The sequence below is a fragment of the Rutilus rutilus genome (genome assembly GCF_951802725.1).
Source record: "Rutilus rutilus genome assembly, chromosome: 7".
Classification (NCBI taxonomy): Eukaryota; Metazoa; Chordata; class Actinopteri; order Cypriniformes; family Leuciscidae; genus Rutilus; species Rutilus rutilus.
This window is the reverse complement of record NC_140221.1, coordinates 35,283,986-35,301,698: the sequence shown is the minus strand read 5'-3', so window position 1 is coordinate 35,301,698 and position 17,713 is coordinate 35,283,986. Positions and strand designations below refer to the sequence as shown.

The 17,713-nt window shown below is 37.2% G+C and overlaps 2 protein-coding genes across 5 annotated transcripts; one reads left to right on the top strand and one right to left on the bottom strand.

Annotated features, from left to right (window-relative positions):
- Nucleotides 1–271: 271 nt before the first annotated feature.
- Nucleotides 272–3,397, bottom strand: drc10 (dynein regulatory complex subunit 10). Of its 3 annotated transcripts, none has more exons than XM_084414198.1 (5): nt 2,573–3,397; nt 1,662–2,316; nt 1,259–1,492; nt 1,095–1,166; nt 272–683 (listed from the first exon to the last, which is right to left on the bottom strand). In XM_084414198.1, exons 2-5 carry the CDS (start codon nt 2,307–2,309, stop codon nt 402–404), a joined length of 1,236 nt encoding a protein of 411 aa, XP_084270324.1. In that variant the 5' UTR covers nt 2,310–2,316; nt 2,573–3,397; the 3' UTR covers nt 272–401. The 3 variants fall into 3 exon arrangements, with proteins under 3 accessions (XP_084270324.1, XP_084270325.1, XP_084270326.1); XM_084414200.1 differs by having other exon boundaries at nt 539–679; nt 2,573–2,907; XM_084414199.1 differs by lacking the exon at nt 2,573–3,397 and having other exon boundaries at nt 1,662–2,344.
- On the top strand, nt 3,278–17,504 carry tpcn1 (two pore segment channel 1). Of its 2 annotated transcripts, none has more exons than XM_084414192.1 (26): nt 3,278–3,413; nt 7,266–7,396; nt 7,502–7,678; nt 8,820–8,933; nt 9,080–9,210; nt 9,493–9,616; nt 9,726–9,784; nt 10,128–10,227; nt 10,352–10,468; nt 10,595–10,719; nt 10,825–10,873; nt 11,001–11,064; nt 11,228–11,272; nt 11,866–11,922; nt 12,098–12,151; nt 12,267–12,339; nt 12,429–12,536; nt 12,977–13,048; nt 13,129–13,218; nt 13,536–13,651; nt 13,747–13,793; nt 14,064–14,132; nt 14,886–14,982; nt 15,151–15,287; nt 15,395–15,475; nt 15,870–17,504. In XM_084414192.1, exons 1-26 carry the CDS (start codon nt 3,335–3,337, stop codon nt 15,969–15,971), a joined length of 2,418 nt encoding a protein of 805 aa, XP_084270318.1. In that variant the 5' UTR covers nt 3,278–3,334; the 3' UTR covers nt 15,972–17,504. The 2 variants fall into 2 exon arrangements, with proteins under 2 accessions (XP_084270318.1, XP_084270317.1); XM_084414191.1 differs by lacking the exon at nt 3,278–3,413 and adding an exon at nt 6,960–7,145.
- The last annotated feature ends 209 nt before the right edge of the window (nt 17,505–17,713 follow it).

Genomic DNA, 17,713 nt, shown 5'->3' with positions numbered 1-17,713 from the left:
CCATTCTGACTTTCTTTCCCCCGCAATTGCGAGTTTACATCTCACAATTCGGACTTTATTCTCAGAATTGTGATACAAACTGACAATTCTGAGAAATAAAGTCGCAATTCTGAGAAATAAAGTCAAAATTTAAAGATATAAACTTGCGAGAAAAATTGCGAGGTGACTTTTTTCTCAGAATTGGACTTGATAATTATGACAAATGAAAACAATGGGTGTTCTGAAATCTGCTCAAAATATCAAACATATCTGAGTGGCCTACATACAAAAATCTGGGTAAAAGTATGAATGTGAACACTTCTGAGTCTCAGTCATAGTAGGCTTTATTGATTTTATTTATCTAATAACATAGTAATAATGGTGATTATCTTGCACTGTGCGTTAGTTTCTAGTTCTCTCTCTCATTTTTTTTTTTTACCCTTTCCTTTCTTTCCTTTCTTGGGCTTTGCGCTGGCCTTCGTGGCCTTGCGCACACAGAAGCCTCTCCAGTGGGCCTGAATGATAGTGGCAGCTTGGCTCTGCATCTCTCTTTCTTTTTCCTGCTGTTTCCTCTTCTCCTGAGCCTCCTGTCGCTCCTTCATAATCTGGGAGTACTCCAGGTTCAAAACTGCAAAAAGTTCCTCCAGCCCTGTCAGCTCTGTCTTATCTTTCTCGTGCATGCACGTAATTTCCTCCAACTCTGTCTAGACACACATATACACGTATAAAATCAAATACATGTATTCATAAAGACAACATACATTTAAATAAAATAAAATAAAATACATTCACACTGATACATTGAATGTCTTTAATGCAATTCATATACAATACTGTTCAAAAGTTTGGAGTCGGTAAGATTTTTTTATGTTTTTGAAACTCTTATGCTCACCAAGGTTGCATTTATTTGATCAAAATACAGTAAAATTACAAATAAAAAATACAGCCATATTGTGATTTATTATTACAATTTAAAATAACTATTCTCTATTTTATTATATATATATATATTATTTTTTTTACTGAGCCCAAAACTTTTGAACAGTATCTGCAAATACATCCGGAAATTATATTGCATCAAACATCAGTTAAAACCATATTAGATTAATGTCTACCTGTTTGTCTCCCATTTCAGCATCGTATTTCTGGATCAAGTTCTCTATCTCTGTTTCTACCTTGTATTTTTTCTGCAAATCAAAAATCAGTAACATTACAACAAACTAATCACTATACGCATGCTTCCTGTTTCATTAACTGGATGAGCCACGAGTGTGCACACCTTTCGTAGTTCCAGTTCGCTCTCTCTGTTTGCTGAAATCACATTATTGCACTGAGCTCTCAGTTGATTGGCCTCCTGCTGCATACGAGCTCTCTTCCCCTCTGAAGTTTTCTTTTCTGATTGGCACTGTTTCTCAGCGTCCTGCTGAGTTCGGACAACAGACTCTTCCAAACCCTTTTCCATCTGTTGCAGTGAGCTCCTCAGCTGGTGCACTTTATTATTCAACATGGAGATCTAATTAGGAGTGAAAGCCAGACAGAGAAAGAAAAGGGTGAAAAATAAAATAGAGGAGGGCACATAGTTTGGATAACTCACTCTTCATCTGTCAAGATTCTGTCATCTAACTAATCACAACTGTCAACTTTATATATAAAAAAAACCCCCTCCTTATGGTGCTTCTCACCTTTGTATCCTTGGCTTCTATTGCCATTGCGACCTCTTTGTCCAGTGAGTCTATCACTGCCTGGTTGGCAGAGTCACGTAGACTGACTTCCAGCATCATCTCTCTGCGTTCTCTCTCCTCCGTAGGGGTTGTGAGGAGCCTCTCCAAAACGACCTCCCTCAACTCGCACAGGCCATCTCTCAGTTTCTGAGATCCCATCTCTCCCCCTGTGTTAGGTTCTATCCGTTTTAGCACCTCCCTTGTGGTCGGAGTTGCCCTAAATAGCCGCACAATGTTACGAAATGAATCCTGAATTGCTTTTGCTGATTTGGCTAGTTGATCCTTTTGTTCAAGACTCCCATCAAGCACCATAGCTTGGTACTTTTCTTCAAGTCTATGATGCTCTTTCAGGGCCCTCACCACCTCCTCTCCCAGGCTCGGGGAAAGAGCTTCTGGACAGTTCAGCAAAGTGCGCAAAAGAGAGGCTATCTCCATCTTATTAATGCACTCATCTAGTACCCCTAAAATGAGCTTTGCTTCCCGAGATGATAGAGTCTTCATGGAGGGGTTGATGGTCTTTAAGAGGTCTCTCTTAGTTTTGTTTGGAATGCTGGCTGCATCTGATAGTCTCTCTTCAGGAGGGAGATCATCTAATTTTGAGCTCATCATTAGAGGTCTGATTGAGTAAGGGAGAGAAAACTATTCACACACCAAATAAACAGACAATAGATCATGTTTGGTGAAACATTACTAACAATATTGATTTAAAAACATTTAAAACAAGATTTGAAAGACATTTAAATACAGAAGGTGTAAGTCTCCACAAAGTTGAAATGCAATTCATACAAAAAATACCTAAGTACACAAATGTTTTCATTTGAATGATAAAAACAGTTCTGAATTAAAATTCATTTTAATATGTAATACGTCACCGTGCTTTTCTTTTTGGTCGAAATCCGTATTCACTTGATTAGAGTCAAACTCAAACTCTGTTGTTGTTTATACCAGTTGCCGTGACAACCGGCGTTGGCATGACATTCTTATCTTTAACCCCTCCACTCCATTCAGTGACTTCCCACTCGACTCCAACAAAGAACAAAATTAGAAATCTCACTTATCGTTTAATTATACACGTGTATGAAAGAAAATTCATAAACCTCATATTATCAATGAATGAATTAAACATTGTGGCACAAGGAACATTTTTCAAATCGTGACTTTTATTGTGACATTTCAGCTGTTTTATCTCTGCGACCAAAAACGACACTGTCGTAAAAAGACGTAACGTCTGATCCTCCTGCTTGACGGCGTCGGTTCTTTTATTTATAATGTTAAAAACGCGATTAAATCGCATTTTTCTGCGTTATAAAGTTAAATTAGTTTATTACTAATTTAGAAAGCAGCTATATGCCTTGCGCTTGCGATGGTATTTTAATAACAGCCGACGATAATGACGTAAACAGACAGGCTCTGTTAGTTTTGAATTCTGATTTGTTTAACTTTGACGTCTGTTAAAGTTAAATTAAAACACATTTTAGCATAAACGCGCTCAGTTGGGTGTTTGGGAACAATAAAGCGGTTTCTGTAACTCGTCTCGTGTAGCCCAAGTTTCTCTGCAGCAGTGAAAGGTTAGTTTATTGAACATAGAGACTCCGTGTCCCCTAAAACCTGCGGTCCTCTCGCCGTTCTGCGGGATGGCGGACGGGGACGACGATGTGCCGCTGATTCTGACCTGGGACGATGCGACCAGCGGGCTGCTGGAGGAAGACGAGAGTGAGTATATGTGTCTTGTGCAGTATTGTTCGGTCACCTGTATTTACCTGAGCTTTGCTGGACTGCGTACAGATCTTTAACCGGCTTTCAGCCTTCTTGTAAAGATCTGTCACCGGTTCGGTGTGCAGCATCCTTCATGAATACTGTCAATGGCCTCTATCTCCCTGGCTTAGTCTGAGCTGTCAGATACTTTAGAGCAGGGAGTTTGAAACTTTTTCATTCCAAGGTCCGCAAATGTAATGCAAATATAGCCTAAATCCTGTCGAAGTAGCTGCATATTTTCTAGTAGGCTATAAAGAGAAGTATTTTAAGCGTGATATTATAAAGACAACATCAATCGCTTTGATCTCTCACTGTTAACAACTAGTGAAGTCAATAGAACAATAGCCCTATAAACACCATTTATAAAATTCTCTGAATTGTCTAGAGACTCCCTATAGTTCCCTAGTGTCCTAGGCAGAACCGACATTTGAAAACTAATGCTGTTGGGTGTCAGATAATTATCAGTGATTAACAGTGATACTCTTACAGACATGTTGATTATTAGACTTCGCTGAGATATTACAGGCCCAGCTGTTCTACATGAAACCTGCTGATCTTTAACCCCCAGACTTCCATCATGTGACAGTGGATAGCAAAGATGGCCATTTATATAGTGTGAGTTCCAAACACTGACTCTAGAGGGCTCGGCAGTCAAACCTTTTCGTCATTGTTGACTGCATTATTGACATTGCTAATGCGCTGAGAGATGATTTGTAGGCCTTCTGCATAGGCACAATTTACGGTTTTAGTAGAGCTAAAGCATGGCTGTTTTCCCCCCACACCGCTTTATAAAAGCTTTTCTAATGTTGAATTTAATTTCATCAGTGTGTGCCAGCTGTCGTCAGTGGCGGATCTTGTTATAGAGGGGCTTGAGAGTGCTAGACTTAATCATGATGTCATCACACCAAATATCTTTCATGTTCATGTGAAAATAATAATTACAACCGCAACTTGTATTTTGTAAAAAAATGATTTTCATATATTGTTGACAATCCAGTGTTTACTTGGAAGTGAACAAATTATCTACTACATTCAGATATATACAGATATCAGTAGTATTTATTTATTATTAAGTATTTATTATTTAGTATTTGTTTATGAAGTAAATCAAGTTGGCTTGACGGCCATACATCGGAAGCCAGTTTTGTTGAATATAACATATCTGTGTTAACTTACGTGTGGCATTTTTCACTCAAATAAACAGATTTGCCATTGGATACAGATTGCTTATTGTGGTATTTGGCTTATGTTGTTCTTAAGGCGTCTTTACACAGCTGAGTTAAGGCTACTATGTGCCTGCTCAAAATTCAGTCTTAAGAAGCAATTTGGCATAAAAGCCAGACTAAATTATGCCTGCTCTCACCCACCTCAGCCCCTAGAATCAAAGTTGTAATTTAAGCATTTATGCCACCTCTGAGCAGCATTAAACCTTAGACTTAGGCCACTTTGAAAGTGCTTTTGTGACACATTTGCACTTTGCAGTGTAAAGTTAAGGAAAATAATCTAATTAAAAGGCTACTTTAGAGACTTGAGATTGAGAGACTTTTGGTGTAAGTGGTTTAAAATCACTGGTGAGATGCTGCACTCTAGTGCTATTGTGTGGTATTGCATTTTGGGGAAAACATTAACAAACATAATTTGTGAATCAATTACCAATAGACTATTTCTGTTCTGTAATTTTTTTGGGCAAGGACACTGTGAAGTGCTTTCACTTTAAGAGTGAAGTATTCCCAACCCCAACGATCATGTGTTCAAGTGTCCAATGCAGCAGCATACCAGCTTTTGTACATCACACACACACAGACAGAGGAGTTAAAATGCTGTGTCAGCCTATGGCAAATACAACGGTGTTTGTGGCCCCCTCTCCACTCCCATCCGGCACACACACAGTCCATGGCCTTGTGTCAAAACTGTGTGGGATTGATGAGAGCTGGACGCGTGAATATTTTGAGGACCTGAATGGAAATTGTAGCGCTCTTTTTGGGATTTGGCATGTTCCTTTAGCTAGCCAAGAAAATTCTTCATTAAGAAAAAACAACGTAAGGACAGTCTGTCTTTTTGGTTCCTGAACAGCTGTCTCTGAATTTACGACGAAAGAAGCTGACGTGAATATCAGATGCCTTCACTTCCTCATTCTGCCTCAAGCTGCTATGAAAAAAAAAATGTTTGTCAGTGTCATGGTGAAGATTGTTTGGATATTTTAAATCTCTGGTCTTTAGTTCCGCTTTGTTTCTTTGTGTTTGAAGGAAATCTGGAACTGGACTGAAAAGAAAACTGCTATCAGTGCTGTCTCTCTTGTTCGCTCTTGCTCTGCCAGGAACTTATTGATCAGACAGACACAGAGCAAAACCTACACTGTTGTTGTCGTCACGTGCGTACTGCATAAGAGCTGTTTACAATGAACTTATCGGCAACTCATTCAATCAGCTTGTGTTTGGTCAAACTAAAAGCTCTTACTGTTTGTGATTTAATCGGTAAGGCCAGGCATATTTACCAGGCTATGGCCTGACAGATCGTTTAAAAGGGTGTTAGTGGATCGATGTTATATTCATTGCTTACAGAGAAGCAATGGTAAGTATAAATCGAAAAAAAATGAATTGAAACTTTTTACTTCCCTCTGAGTCAAATGAGGCTCTCAGCTCGGTAGATTTGTTCAGCAGTACCCTCGATCTCAAAGGACAGCTGCGTTTGGACTAGGACTAAATGGACACTGTATATAGAGGATGTAGCACTGGAAACAGAAGATGACACGGAAGAGAGGAGGCTATGACAGAGAGACTGAAACCGAGCTGATGGGGTTGGCTGGAAAAGGGACTAGTGTCAAACTCCAAGATTCTGAAGGACATATTCTCACTGTGTTTGGGACTGATGCTTAAGAAAATCCACTGGACTATCTATTCAACTGCTGGGTTACACTGTGATCTCTGAACCATCAACAGCGTCTCCTTCCCACAGATCCTCTGAAAGAGAGGGGAAAAGCGCAGAGTGGAATCCTTTTGGAATATCTAGCCATTTGGGATTCAACAGTCCAGTCAGTGTTTTGGGAAGCAGCTCTGAAGTGCATTTGTTCACATTTTATTCACATTTGAATTTTGTTGATGTTATTGAAAGCAGACCTAATCTAATTCTTCACTTTTCTGTAAAATTGTCTAATCAAATTTTTTTTATAAGCAAAACTTTGTGGGATCCTCATTTGTGGATATTTCTTTATGTTTTGCCAGCGAAAGAGACTTTCTTGTGTAATCTATTTTTAGCATAGAAACACATTATTAGCAATTGTTTTTCGTCTTTCTTAACAAGTGTTACAATCAAATGAATGAATGAAGGTGCAGAGAGAGATGTTTCAAGTTTTAAAGTAGCGTTTGGCCTGATTTGACTTGAGTTTTCCTGGAATCCGTGTCGTCTTTGGGGGAATCGTGAACATAACCACTGGATTCTGTTCTGCTTTCGGACCATTGGCCACAGCAGCTAGCACAATGAAACTCGCATGTTCGAGTCCATTGTTTATAATTAACCCTTGCAGTGCTGAAACTGCTTGACCAGTGACATGCTCTCTGTCTGACTACTGGGACGTGGGGCCGATCACAGGGGCTGCTATGGAAATCAGTAGTATGGTTGACAACATGACTGGATTAACACATGATAGGCCAGTCCAAACATCCTCCCTCTGCCAGCAGTTTCCATCTGTCGGTATGCTATTGAAATGTGTTGATCAACTGGCTTAAAACCTCCTCTACCTACCTAGAAGTTAATGCTTATTTTATACTGAGAAATCATTTTTACTATATATGTTTTTCTTTCTCTACACAGATGGGGCAGGAAATTATGATGTTGTGAATAATGTTGTCATACCGACCCCAGGAGCACCAGACCCCAGAGCCCAGAATTCTTTGCGGCAGAGTTGGGAAATGAACTACCAGGAAGCAGCAATATACCTGCAGGTCATCTTTTGAACTCCCAATGAAGCACCTAAATAGACGCAGATGATCACAAACACACACTCAGGGCTAATAATAATTCTCCCATTTGTCTGTGTTTGTCCTCAGGAGGGAGAGAATAATGACAAGTTTTTCACTCATCCGCGAAGTGCCCACGCGCTCAGCGCCTACCTGTTTGCTCACAATCACCTTTTCTATGTGATGGAGCTGCTGACTGCGGTGTTACTCATGCTACTGTCCCTCTCAGAGGCCCCTGCCGTCCCCTTCCTCCGCTTGGACGTCTATGTATGTGACTTCTACTTGCACTGTGTGCATACACTGCCATTTTAAAGTTTGGGGTCGGTAAGACTTGAGAAGAGAAATGAATTCGTTATTTAGCAAGGATGCATTAAATTGATCAGAAGGGACAGTAAAGACTTCTACTTTGTTACAAAATGATTTTATTTCAAATAAATGCTTTTATTTAGAATTTTATATTAATTGAAGAATCCAGAATTGTTTTTCGTTTTCTGCTAAAATATTAATCAGCACAACCGTTTTCAAAACTGATACTAATAAGAAATGTTTCTTGACCACCAAATCAGCAGACTGGAGTAATAACTGCTGAAAAATCAGCTTTGTCCTCACAGGAATACAGAAATTACATTTTGAAATATATTAAAGCAGGAAATGGTTATTTTTTCAAGTTATATTTCACAATATTAATATTTCACAATAAGTTATATTTCACAATATTATGCTTTTTACTGTATTTTTATTTCAAATAAATGCAGCCTTGGTGAGCTTAAGACACTTCTTTGGAAAAACAGTACCGACCCCAAACTCTTGAAAGGTAGTGTATGTGTGTAAAGCCATACTGGGACAGGACTTGTTTCTCATTTGGACGTCTCTAAAAATAGATTTGCATGGCACCTCACTGATAAAACTCATGCATTCGGATGGCGATTTCTTTTTTTTCTATTCTATGAACCAACGGGCTGCTCACAAGGTCGTATGATTGACTGCTGTAAATAAAATGTCATATGCATATTTATTTTAATAATAGTAATATCCTATTTATTATTTGGTTATTTAAATATGTTTAAAAATAGACGCGCTATAGTTGGATTGCTTTTCTTTAATGCATTTTATCTCTCAAAATGATGGATGTCATTTTGAAAAACAGCAGTTAATTCGGCCGGGGATTTTTCCGTGGGTTTTGGAAGAAAAACAGACATTCTGGATTCGGACGGCAATAAAATCACAGACTAGTCCCTGTAAATGTTGAACATACCTTACGTCCCGGACCATCTAAAAACAATTACCATCCAGACAGGGCTTATGCCTTTGTAATTTTTTTTGTGTATGCTTGTGGATTTCGATTATATGAATAGTACTTCGTACTTGTACACAAACACTTAAAAGTGTGTATTTTTGTTCCTGTCAGATTCACGCGACACTGGAGTTATTGGCATTGGCGTTGGTGGCATTTGAGTTGGGTATGAAGCTCCGATGGCTTGGCTTTCACACCTTTATAAAGCATAAAAGGACCATGGTGAAGGTGTGTGGATTTTGTAATAGACTTTTATTCATTTAAAATGGTTTATGTTTTCCTCTTTGAATCGGGATGCATCGTAGATTCATATTCACAGAAGTTCAGCTCAAGAATCCTGTTATTTATCCTCTCTTGATTTGTGTGCTTTTCAGACATGTGTCCTGTTTCTTCAATTCATCGAGGCGATTGTGGTCTTAGTCCGGCAGACATCTCACCTGCGTGTGACGAGAGCCCTGCGACCGATCTTTTTGGTGGATTGCCGTTACTGTGGAGCCGTTCGCAGGCATATTATTATTACGTTTTATAATAATTTCTAAATGATCATTATTAAATTAAAAGTTTACTACTACTAATAATAAAACATTGTTTTGTTAAACATTGGTGTTTTTTATGCTGTTGCTGTTTCTGAGATCTTATAAAAGCAGTAAGCTGCTTGAGGTTGTGTGTTACACCGATTTTGCCTAAAATCAACTTAACCATGGGAAAATGACTGTATAGCATGTCCTTGACTGGATACATTGTAGTGATATTCTGACGCTCTATCTCTGTTTCTGTCCTCCCTCAGAAACCTGAGGCAGATATTTCAGTCTCTTCCACCCTTCATTGATATTCTTCTGCTGTTGCTTTTCTTCATGGTCATCTTTGCCATCCTGGGATTTTGCTTGTTCTCAGCCAACCCAGCTGACCCGGTTAGTGCATCACAGTCACACACTCACCTGTGTGTTCCAGATGTTTCTCTATCTCTCACATACATAAAAACTCTCCCTGAGACCGGATGACTTCTCTTTCTCTCTACAGTATTTTAGCACACTTGAGAACAGCATTGTGAGTTTGTTCGTCCTTCTGACCACTGCGAAGTAAGTATGTAGCCTCACTGTGGGGCACACATCCTGACTAAGATAACATGACTCTGAGTCTCAGTGGGGTTGTTTAATGTCTTCCTGTAACTGAGCTAGTAATACAAATGTTATCAGTTCAAACCCCTGGAGTTTTTTTTAACTAGAGAATTTTTCAGATCCTCTGTTATCATTATGCCCTTGAGCAAAGTACTTAACCCCAGGTTGCTACAGTCAGACTGTCACTGTTAAAAATGTAGTAATAGTCAATTTCAATAAGAAAGTGTTTGCTAAACGATCCATCTGTAAAGACCTCAGAGTCTTTAGTAGATTTACAAGTTTTTCCATCTTTTTTCTTCACTAGTTTTCCAGATGTGATGATGCCAGCATATTCCAAGAATCGTTGGTCATGCATTTTCTTCATTGTGTATCTGTCCATCGAGCTCTACTTCATCATGAATTTGGTCAGTAATGAACAACATCAGATCTGTTTGTTATAATGTATACATTTTTGGAAATCTTTCGGTCTTTTGGGGCAGTGTGAACTAGCCTTTACCTTGAGTTTGCTATTCTTTTTTTGCCTCTCAGCTTCTGGCAGTAGTTTTTGACACCTTTAATGGAGTCGAGAAGATGAAATTTAAATCTCTGCTTTTACACAAGCGATCTGCCATCGAGCATGCCTTCCAGTTGCTGCTTAGTCGGCAGGTGAGATTTAAACAGATAACACTTGTCTCTTTCCCATCTCTTGTTTTTTTTATGACTGTTTTTTAGCCTTGTGTACTTTGTGAAGAAAGTGAATGTGATAAATCTGCATGTGTGTCTTTTATTTAGAGGCCAGATGGAGTGTCTTTGAAGCAGTTTGATGGACTGATGCGATTCTATCGTCCACGAATGACTGCACGGGATCGTTTTCTCACATTCAAAGCCCTCAACTATTCAGACGCAACGATGCTTAGGTACACACACACGCTCGTACTCATACACGAGTGCATACGCTCACATTCTTTTGATTATTTTAACAGATTTTGAGTTTTTAAGGTGTATTTGTGCTTGTGTTTTAGTCTCCAGGACTTTTATAAGTTTTATGAAGTGATTGGGCTCAAATGGAAGGTCAGATTTCACACACCGTCGCATGATGATTATACTCCCAGCGTGTATGTTAAACCCTCTTGAGCCAGAACATCTGGTGTGTGTGTGTGTGTGTATATGTGTGTGTGTGTGTGTGTGTTTGTTGCAGGCTCGACGGAGTGGGGAGTACTGGTTTGATGATCTTCCTCGCACAGCATTCCTCATTTTCAAAGGTTTTTAAGGCTTCCTTGTCATTTTAATTCAATTTTTATTAGTTACAGTATTTTACACTTTAATGATCTGCTCAGAGTGACCAGGTACATTTATGATTAGTTGGCATCAAATATTTTTCTTCCATAATACTTTTTTATGATCATTATTCTTTTTTTTTAACAGGAATGAATTTACTTGTGAAATCCAAAGCTTTTCAATATGCAATGTGTAAGTTATATTTCTTAAATACCTTGTTATATGCTCTACCCCTTTAGATATTAACATGCAATACCTGATCAGAATATATACTCCTTTAAACCCATTAGCTTCTGGGTTGTATTTTAAAAATTCTAATTTGTCTGATATTCTCCTAGTACCTCTTATATTATTATATACTGTACCGTTCAAAAGTTTGGGGTCTCTTATGCTCACCAAGGCTGCATTTATTTGACCAAAGATATAGTAAAACAGTATTGTGAAGTATTTATATATTGTGAAATTTAAAAGAACCATTTTCTATTTTAAATGTAATTTATTCCTTTGATGGCAATGCTGTATTTTTATTCTAATATGATGATTTGTTGCTCAAGTTGAAAAGAACAGCATTTATTTGAAATAGATTTTTTTTGTAACAATGTAAATGTCTTTAACTTTTGATCAATTGAATCCATCCTTGCTTAATAAAAGTATTAATTTAGTTTTAAAAAAAAAAGTCTTACAGACACCAAACTTTTAAATTGTAGTAGTGTCTTGAGCTTGCACTATATTCATTCCAATATTTCTAATAATACTGTCTGTTTTTCATTATTGACCTGTAACAGATCTGGTAGTAGCAATTAATGGCATCTGGATCCTAGTGGAGACAAACATGGTAAATGGTAAGATCTGCTTGAGTAATGTAATGTAACAGTAGGACATGCAGTGCCAGCTGTGCTGCAGTTCTAGATAATTCTATGAATTCACCATTCAGAAACGCTTGTAAACAGAGGAAACAGTTTTCTCTGTGTGAACCCAATTGAATTTGGCTCTCAGGCAGCTCTTCTCTCCCCACAGATGGTGTCTCATGGACTCACGTTGTGCCCTTGAGTTACATTATTTTCCTCACAAGTAAGTGGAAATTATTTAAAATGAAATTGTTTAAATTCAAATGTAAATGTCTTAATGAATATGCGTACCATTTACAATTTGTTTTATCCCCTGCTGATGTGTCTGTGGAATGAAGTTTATGGAATTGAGGTCTTGTTGAAGATCACAGGCCTTGGTCCAATGACATATTTCAGCTCAGGATGGAACCTGTAGGTAGACACACGTACATTAATATAAGAACTAACACACACACACATGCAAACTGCCTCATTGCTTGGGTGTGTGCTTCTATTTCCAGCTTTGATTTCTCAGTAACAGTATTTGCCTTTCTGGGATTGATTGCTCTGGCCTTTGACATGGAGCCGTTCTACTTCATTGTGGTGTTGAGACCTCTTCAGCTCCTCCGGTGTGTGTACTTATTTTTGTGTTTTGACGTCTTTTGGTTTGCATATAGTTGTAGTTATTAGTTTGATTGTTGTTCTCCCAGAAGTGTGAGACTGAATTGAAAACCTGAAATTCAAAATCAAAAACCTAATTCAAACTTCTCAATAAACAAAAATGTTTTAGGCTTGACATTTTTATGTATTCAACTTTCACTCAAATTGTTATCCTGGTAATGTAATTTGTGCATTATATTAAAAACCAATCAGTTTAGAAAAATGCTACTTTTTTACCCCGCTGTAGATAACATCTGCAGTGTAATCACTTTTTTAAGATTTTGTGTGAATTATTAAATATCTTTTTTATAATTTATATTTTCATCAGTCATAGCTGATATAGATAGGAACAGATATTTTCCTTTTTATACAGAGTTTCATAGTTTTTTTTTTCTTATTTCTTGTCAAGGTTGTTTAAAATTAAACAGCGCTATCGGAATGTTCTGGACACAATGTTTGAACTGTTCCCGCGTATGGCCAGGTACAGAAATAATAATCCATTTCAGCTCATTACTCACAGATGAAGGATCCTCTCTCATAACACTCTCTCTGTCTCTGTAGTCTAGGTCTGACTCTGATTATCTTCTATTATTCTTTTGCCATCGTTGGAATGGAGTTTTTTGCTGAGGTTGTTTATCCGAACTGCTGCAAGTAAGTCCCTTTAATCATCATAAATGTATTTCTTTTGCAAAAATCAAAACCGACTGAACATCACCTTGAACTTATGCAGTTTATAAATGTAAGATGATCTACTACTGCTGTCCTGTTACATAATGAAAGAACAGTTCGCCTCGAAATGAAATCATTTACTCACCCTCGTGTTATTTCAAGTGCGGGGTGTGCAACACAAAAGAAGACATTTTAAAGAATGTTTATGAAAGTACAACGTGATCAGTAGATGTCAAGCTACAAAAACGATTCTCATTGAATAGTGGTGTGTTTAATGGTATGTTCTCTGTCTCTCAAAGGAATAGCACAGTTGCAGACTCGTATCGCCAGATAAATGTGACCATTGGCAACCGAACCGTGCTGGAAGAGGGATATTACTATCTCAATAACTTCAATAACATCCTAAGCAGCTTTGGTATGTGCAACACTCACAAATACACACTCCGTCTCACTTCAGTATATAGCTTTGTGTAATTTGTATCTGAGTTTTTTTTCTCTGCCATGTTTCAGTCACTCTATTTGAGCTAACAGTGGTGAACAACTGGTACATCACAATGGTGAGTGTAAATGCACAAAAACACCTGCTGTTTATTGGAATTAAATGTCAGTCAGCAGATTGTTGTGTATCTCCCCATGTCATTGTAAACAATGAACATTACATTGTTTAAAAGTGTTGTTTTAAATGTGAAGTAATGCTAACATCTCTAAGTGTTTGTGCAGTGTGTGTGTGTTTGTAGCAGAAGCCTATGGATCCTATGAACCAGTCAGTAAATGAGCAATTGTCTGTCATTTGTAGTTATTGAACCCTTTGAATCCTGTTTTCACAGGAAGGTGTGACATCAGAAACTACTCACTGGACTCGCCTTTATTTCATGACCTTTTACATTGTCACCATGGTAAGGGATTGTGTATGTCAGTAAATCAGGGTTATTATTCCTAACTAAAACCAACAAATTTCAAATAAACTTTCAAATAACAGAAATTCTTTTCATAATTTTAGTTAAAATAAAATAAAATAGAAGAAAAACTAACGAAAATTAGAATAGTTGCCTTGAAAATATAGAATTTCTACCAATTTTTTTTTTTTTAACTAAAGCTGAACTAAAACTAAAATAGATAAAAGTAAATAAACCAAAATAGTAATCTTACAAATAAAAAAAAATCACCAAAGCTAATAAAAACAACAAAAAATTTAAATAAAATAAAAATGTATATAAAGAATAAAATTAATATTAATAAAAACTGTAATAAACCAAAATTTATTCAGCATGTATATTAGTATATACATAATACTAAAATAATACTGCTGGAAATAATGTGGATATGATTTGTTTTTCACATGAAGATTGAAATGTATAAGGTGTACAGTGTACATTTTAAGGGGGAGGAACTGGTTTCTTTTAATTATAAAAAAAAAAAAATGTATGTCACGTAGTTGCTGAATTAATATTAGACAAAAAGTGCATGTTTAATACTCGTGCAATTATAGAATGATGTTGTTTAAAATGGTTTTAGAATGTTATTAAACTATAGAATGTCACACTACTGTAATCAGCTACCCATTTATGTACCTGATTTAGTGATCTTGATATTTTCTCACAGCTCTGTGTTGTTTTGAGTGTAAATGCATGTGTGATTATGTGATGCAGGTAGTCATGACGATAATCGTGGCCTTCATACTGGATGCATTCCTCTTCAGGATGAACTACAGTCGGAAGAACAGAGAGCCGCTGGACGACCCAGAAGGTTCTGAATGAGTCCTGTACATCCAATGACAATGAGTGTGACTGGGACCTATTTCACTGATATCTAATACTGAGAATGTGTGTGTGTGTGTGTGTGTGTGTGTGTGTGTGTGTGTGTGTGTGTGTGTGTGTGTGTGTGTGTGTGTGTGTGTGTGTGTGTGTGTAATAGATGAAAAGGGGATTGTATTTGAGACAGAGGTGTCTCAGACTGAAGCTCTACAGACTCTGGACTTGTATAAACACACACTGGGCGTCACCAACCTAAGCTCACTGCAGGACATGTGTGTGGCTCTGGAGCGAAGTGGGGTGAGTACATGCACACATGTACACGCAGTCTATGTTCAGAGCATCGAATTGAGTTTTTTCATTAGACTGATTGAACACTAATGGATCATTTTTGTCTTTGCTCACAGCACTCCTCATTAGTATTTCATGGTCGAAGGTCACGTACCAAGAGTGACCTCAGCATGAAGATGTATGAGGAGGAGATTCAGGTACTTAAACCACACATATAGAAACACATGGAAAAAACACACTTTTGAATTTGCATAAATGTAAAAAGTGATGTGTTAACCAGATTTCTTACATTAAGTTTAACCTTTTATTGGAAGTTTTAAGTAAAGCACTCCCAAACGGTTCTCTTATTGGATCAGAAAATTAAATCATGAAAGTTTGAAATTGTAATATATCAGACAGCTATTTATTGAAGGATATGCCCAAGGTGGAAACTTGGAAATTTTTGCAAAAGAAAAATAAATGTTACCTAAATTTATTTAGATGAAATCATGTTCTGTTGTGCTAAGCTATACCCCCTTTTTTTTTAAAACAGAACTTTCCAGATAGGCATTGGTATGTTTGTGTAAAGTGGTTGTTTCTTTTTGTCTGCAGGAATGGTACGAGGAATATTCCAGAACAAACCTTCAGCCTGATGAGACATTCCACAGAGAACTGGACAGCCCTGAAGCCAATGCCTCAAACAGCATTAACTAACAGACCCTCTGAACACTGCACCAGCGTTACCTAACACACTCACTCATACCTCTGAGGGACCGTAAGACCGTCTTCCTCCCATCGATGGAAAGCACAGGTGTTCCCCATGACCACTACATTCTCCCTCCTTCCACATGGAGAACCACAGAACTCCTTTACTTAAAGCCTTATTCCCCAAAAAACCTTAAGGTTCCATGGCCAATCAGGGAACCTTGCAGGCCAATCATGTGACATGCACTAGGTCCAGGAACCTTCTTTTTTTCTTCCATAAAAATGCACCTCATGACATTTGCCTTTTGATGGGTAGATCCTGAATGATTCAGACTCTCTCATGGATTTGACAAATGGAGCACAGTGATTGAATGTTTCTGTGGGAGATGAATCGGAACTGAATGTGAGGATTTTAGCACTAAGTGTCTTTCTTCACAGTCTGAGGTATTGCTTAACCAACAGATAAAAGATTATAGTAATAAACTAATGCTGTTTTTAAACTAAAGCTGCTTTTTGCTGGAACCTTTGGACCTATAGAGAGGCTTATTTTGTTGTTATATATAAATATATACAAGCAGATTAAACATATGTCAGATGCAGTTAAAGGATTAGTTCACCCCAAAATGAAAATGCTGTCATTAATTACTCATCGTCATGTTGTTCCAAACCTGTAAAAGTTTCGTTCATCGTCAGAACACAAAAATATTTTGACACAGAATTAAAAATTTTGGGTGAACTAACACTTTAAGAGTCAAGCATTTAAACTTTTTTTTTAAAATACATTCACTTATTCACTCAATATGGGCTGGTTTCCCAGAAGTGTTAATTTTGGACTGATAAATGTTAGAAACCCAGCCCTGGACCTTTCAGTACAGTCAAACCACATATAAAAAATATTTTATTTCCTTTGTTTGGAGTCGGTATTGTTTTAGGCATGAAGAGAGTAATTTTACAGACCAGTTCAGATAAAATCTAGTCAAAATCATACTTTTTATTCCACCTACAGTCTGATTCTTTTGTCTTTCCAGAGTAAATACAAATGTTTAGAAATCCAAATTTTCTTTTGTGTAAAACCATAGGTGACAAAGGGAAACCATTTAGCCTTGCTTATGGTTTTTTGCACAGTCCTTCAAAACTGTTATTTATTTATTTACATTGACTTAAACAAATGTTCATGTACATCTCTCTTGTTTGCTGTACTATTTTATATTTTATTATATTTTATTTTTAATGCTTTTAACAGGGTGAATGCATGCAAATCCTCATATATCATTGTTTACTCTAATGTCTAGAGCATCTGACCTGGAGTAAATCATAAATGTGTTCTCGAGGATCAGTGATTTCATCCCAGTTGGTTGTTTATTTTGCACTGTAGGATGTGCAGCCATGATGTTCCGAACACAAGGGGACATGATGTATGTGTGACATCAAACCACACCAGCTCCTCTAATACTGTAGGATTTACCTGTGTTTCAGTTATCTGTTCTTGTACCTTTGTAAATGTATAATAATGACAGGTCTAGTAAATGATACATTTTAATGAAACCTTTTTTTTTTTTTTTTTTATAGTTGCTTTTATATGTATTATGTGAGTTGGCTCGTCTTTGTAATTGTTATCATGTTTAATTTCATTCGGACTAAAACAATGTATCTTTTTACATTTTCAGGTAAATGCTTTAGTCCACTGAAATCGTACTAATCCGTTTTTTATTTAATTTTTTGCGAAATAGAACATTTTCATGGGCAATAAT

Excerpts from the sequence above, each read along its gene's own strand:
- drc10 (XM_084414198.1), bottom strand. The coding sequence starts at position 2,309 with ATGATGAGCTCAAAATTAGATGATCTCCCTCCTGAAGAGAGACTATCA. Across the intron at positions 1,493-1,661 it reads TAGAAGCCAAGGATACAAAG|ATCTCCATGTTGAATAATAA; the intron begins GTGAGAAGCACC and ends ACTCCTAATTAG. Across the intron at positions 684-1,094 it reads CTGAAATGGGAGACAAACAG|ACAGAGTTGGAGGAAATTAC; the intron begins GTAGACATTAAT and ends ATGTGTGTCTAG.
- tpcn1 (XM_084414191.1), top strand. The coding sequence starts at position 7,052 with ATGGAAATCAGTAGTATGGTTGACAACATGACTGGATTAACACATGAT. Across the intron at positions 10,720-10,824 it reads TCAGACGCAACGATGCTTAG|TCTCCAGGACTTTTATAAGT; the intron begins GTACACACACAC and ends CTTGTGTTTTAG. Across the intron at positions 14,133-14,885 it reads CCTTTTACATTGTCACCATG|GTAGTCATGACGATAATCGT; the intron begins GTAAGGGATTGT and ends TATGTGATGCAG.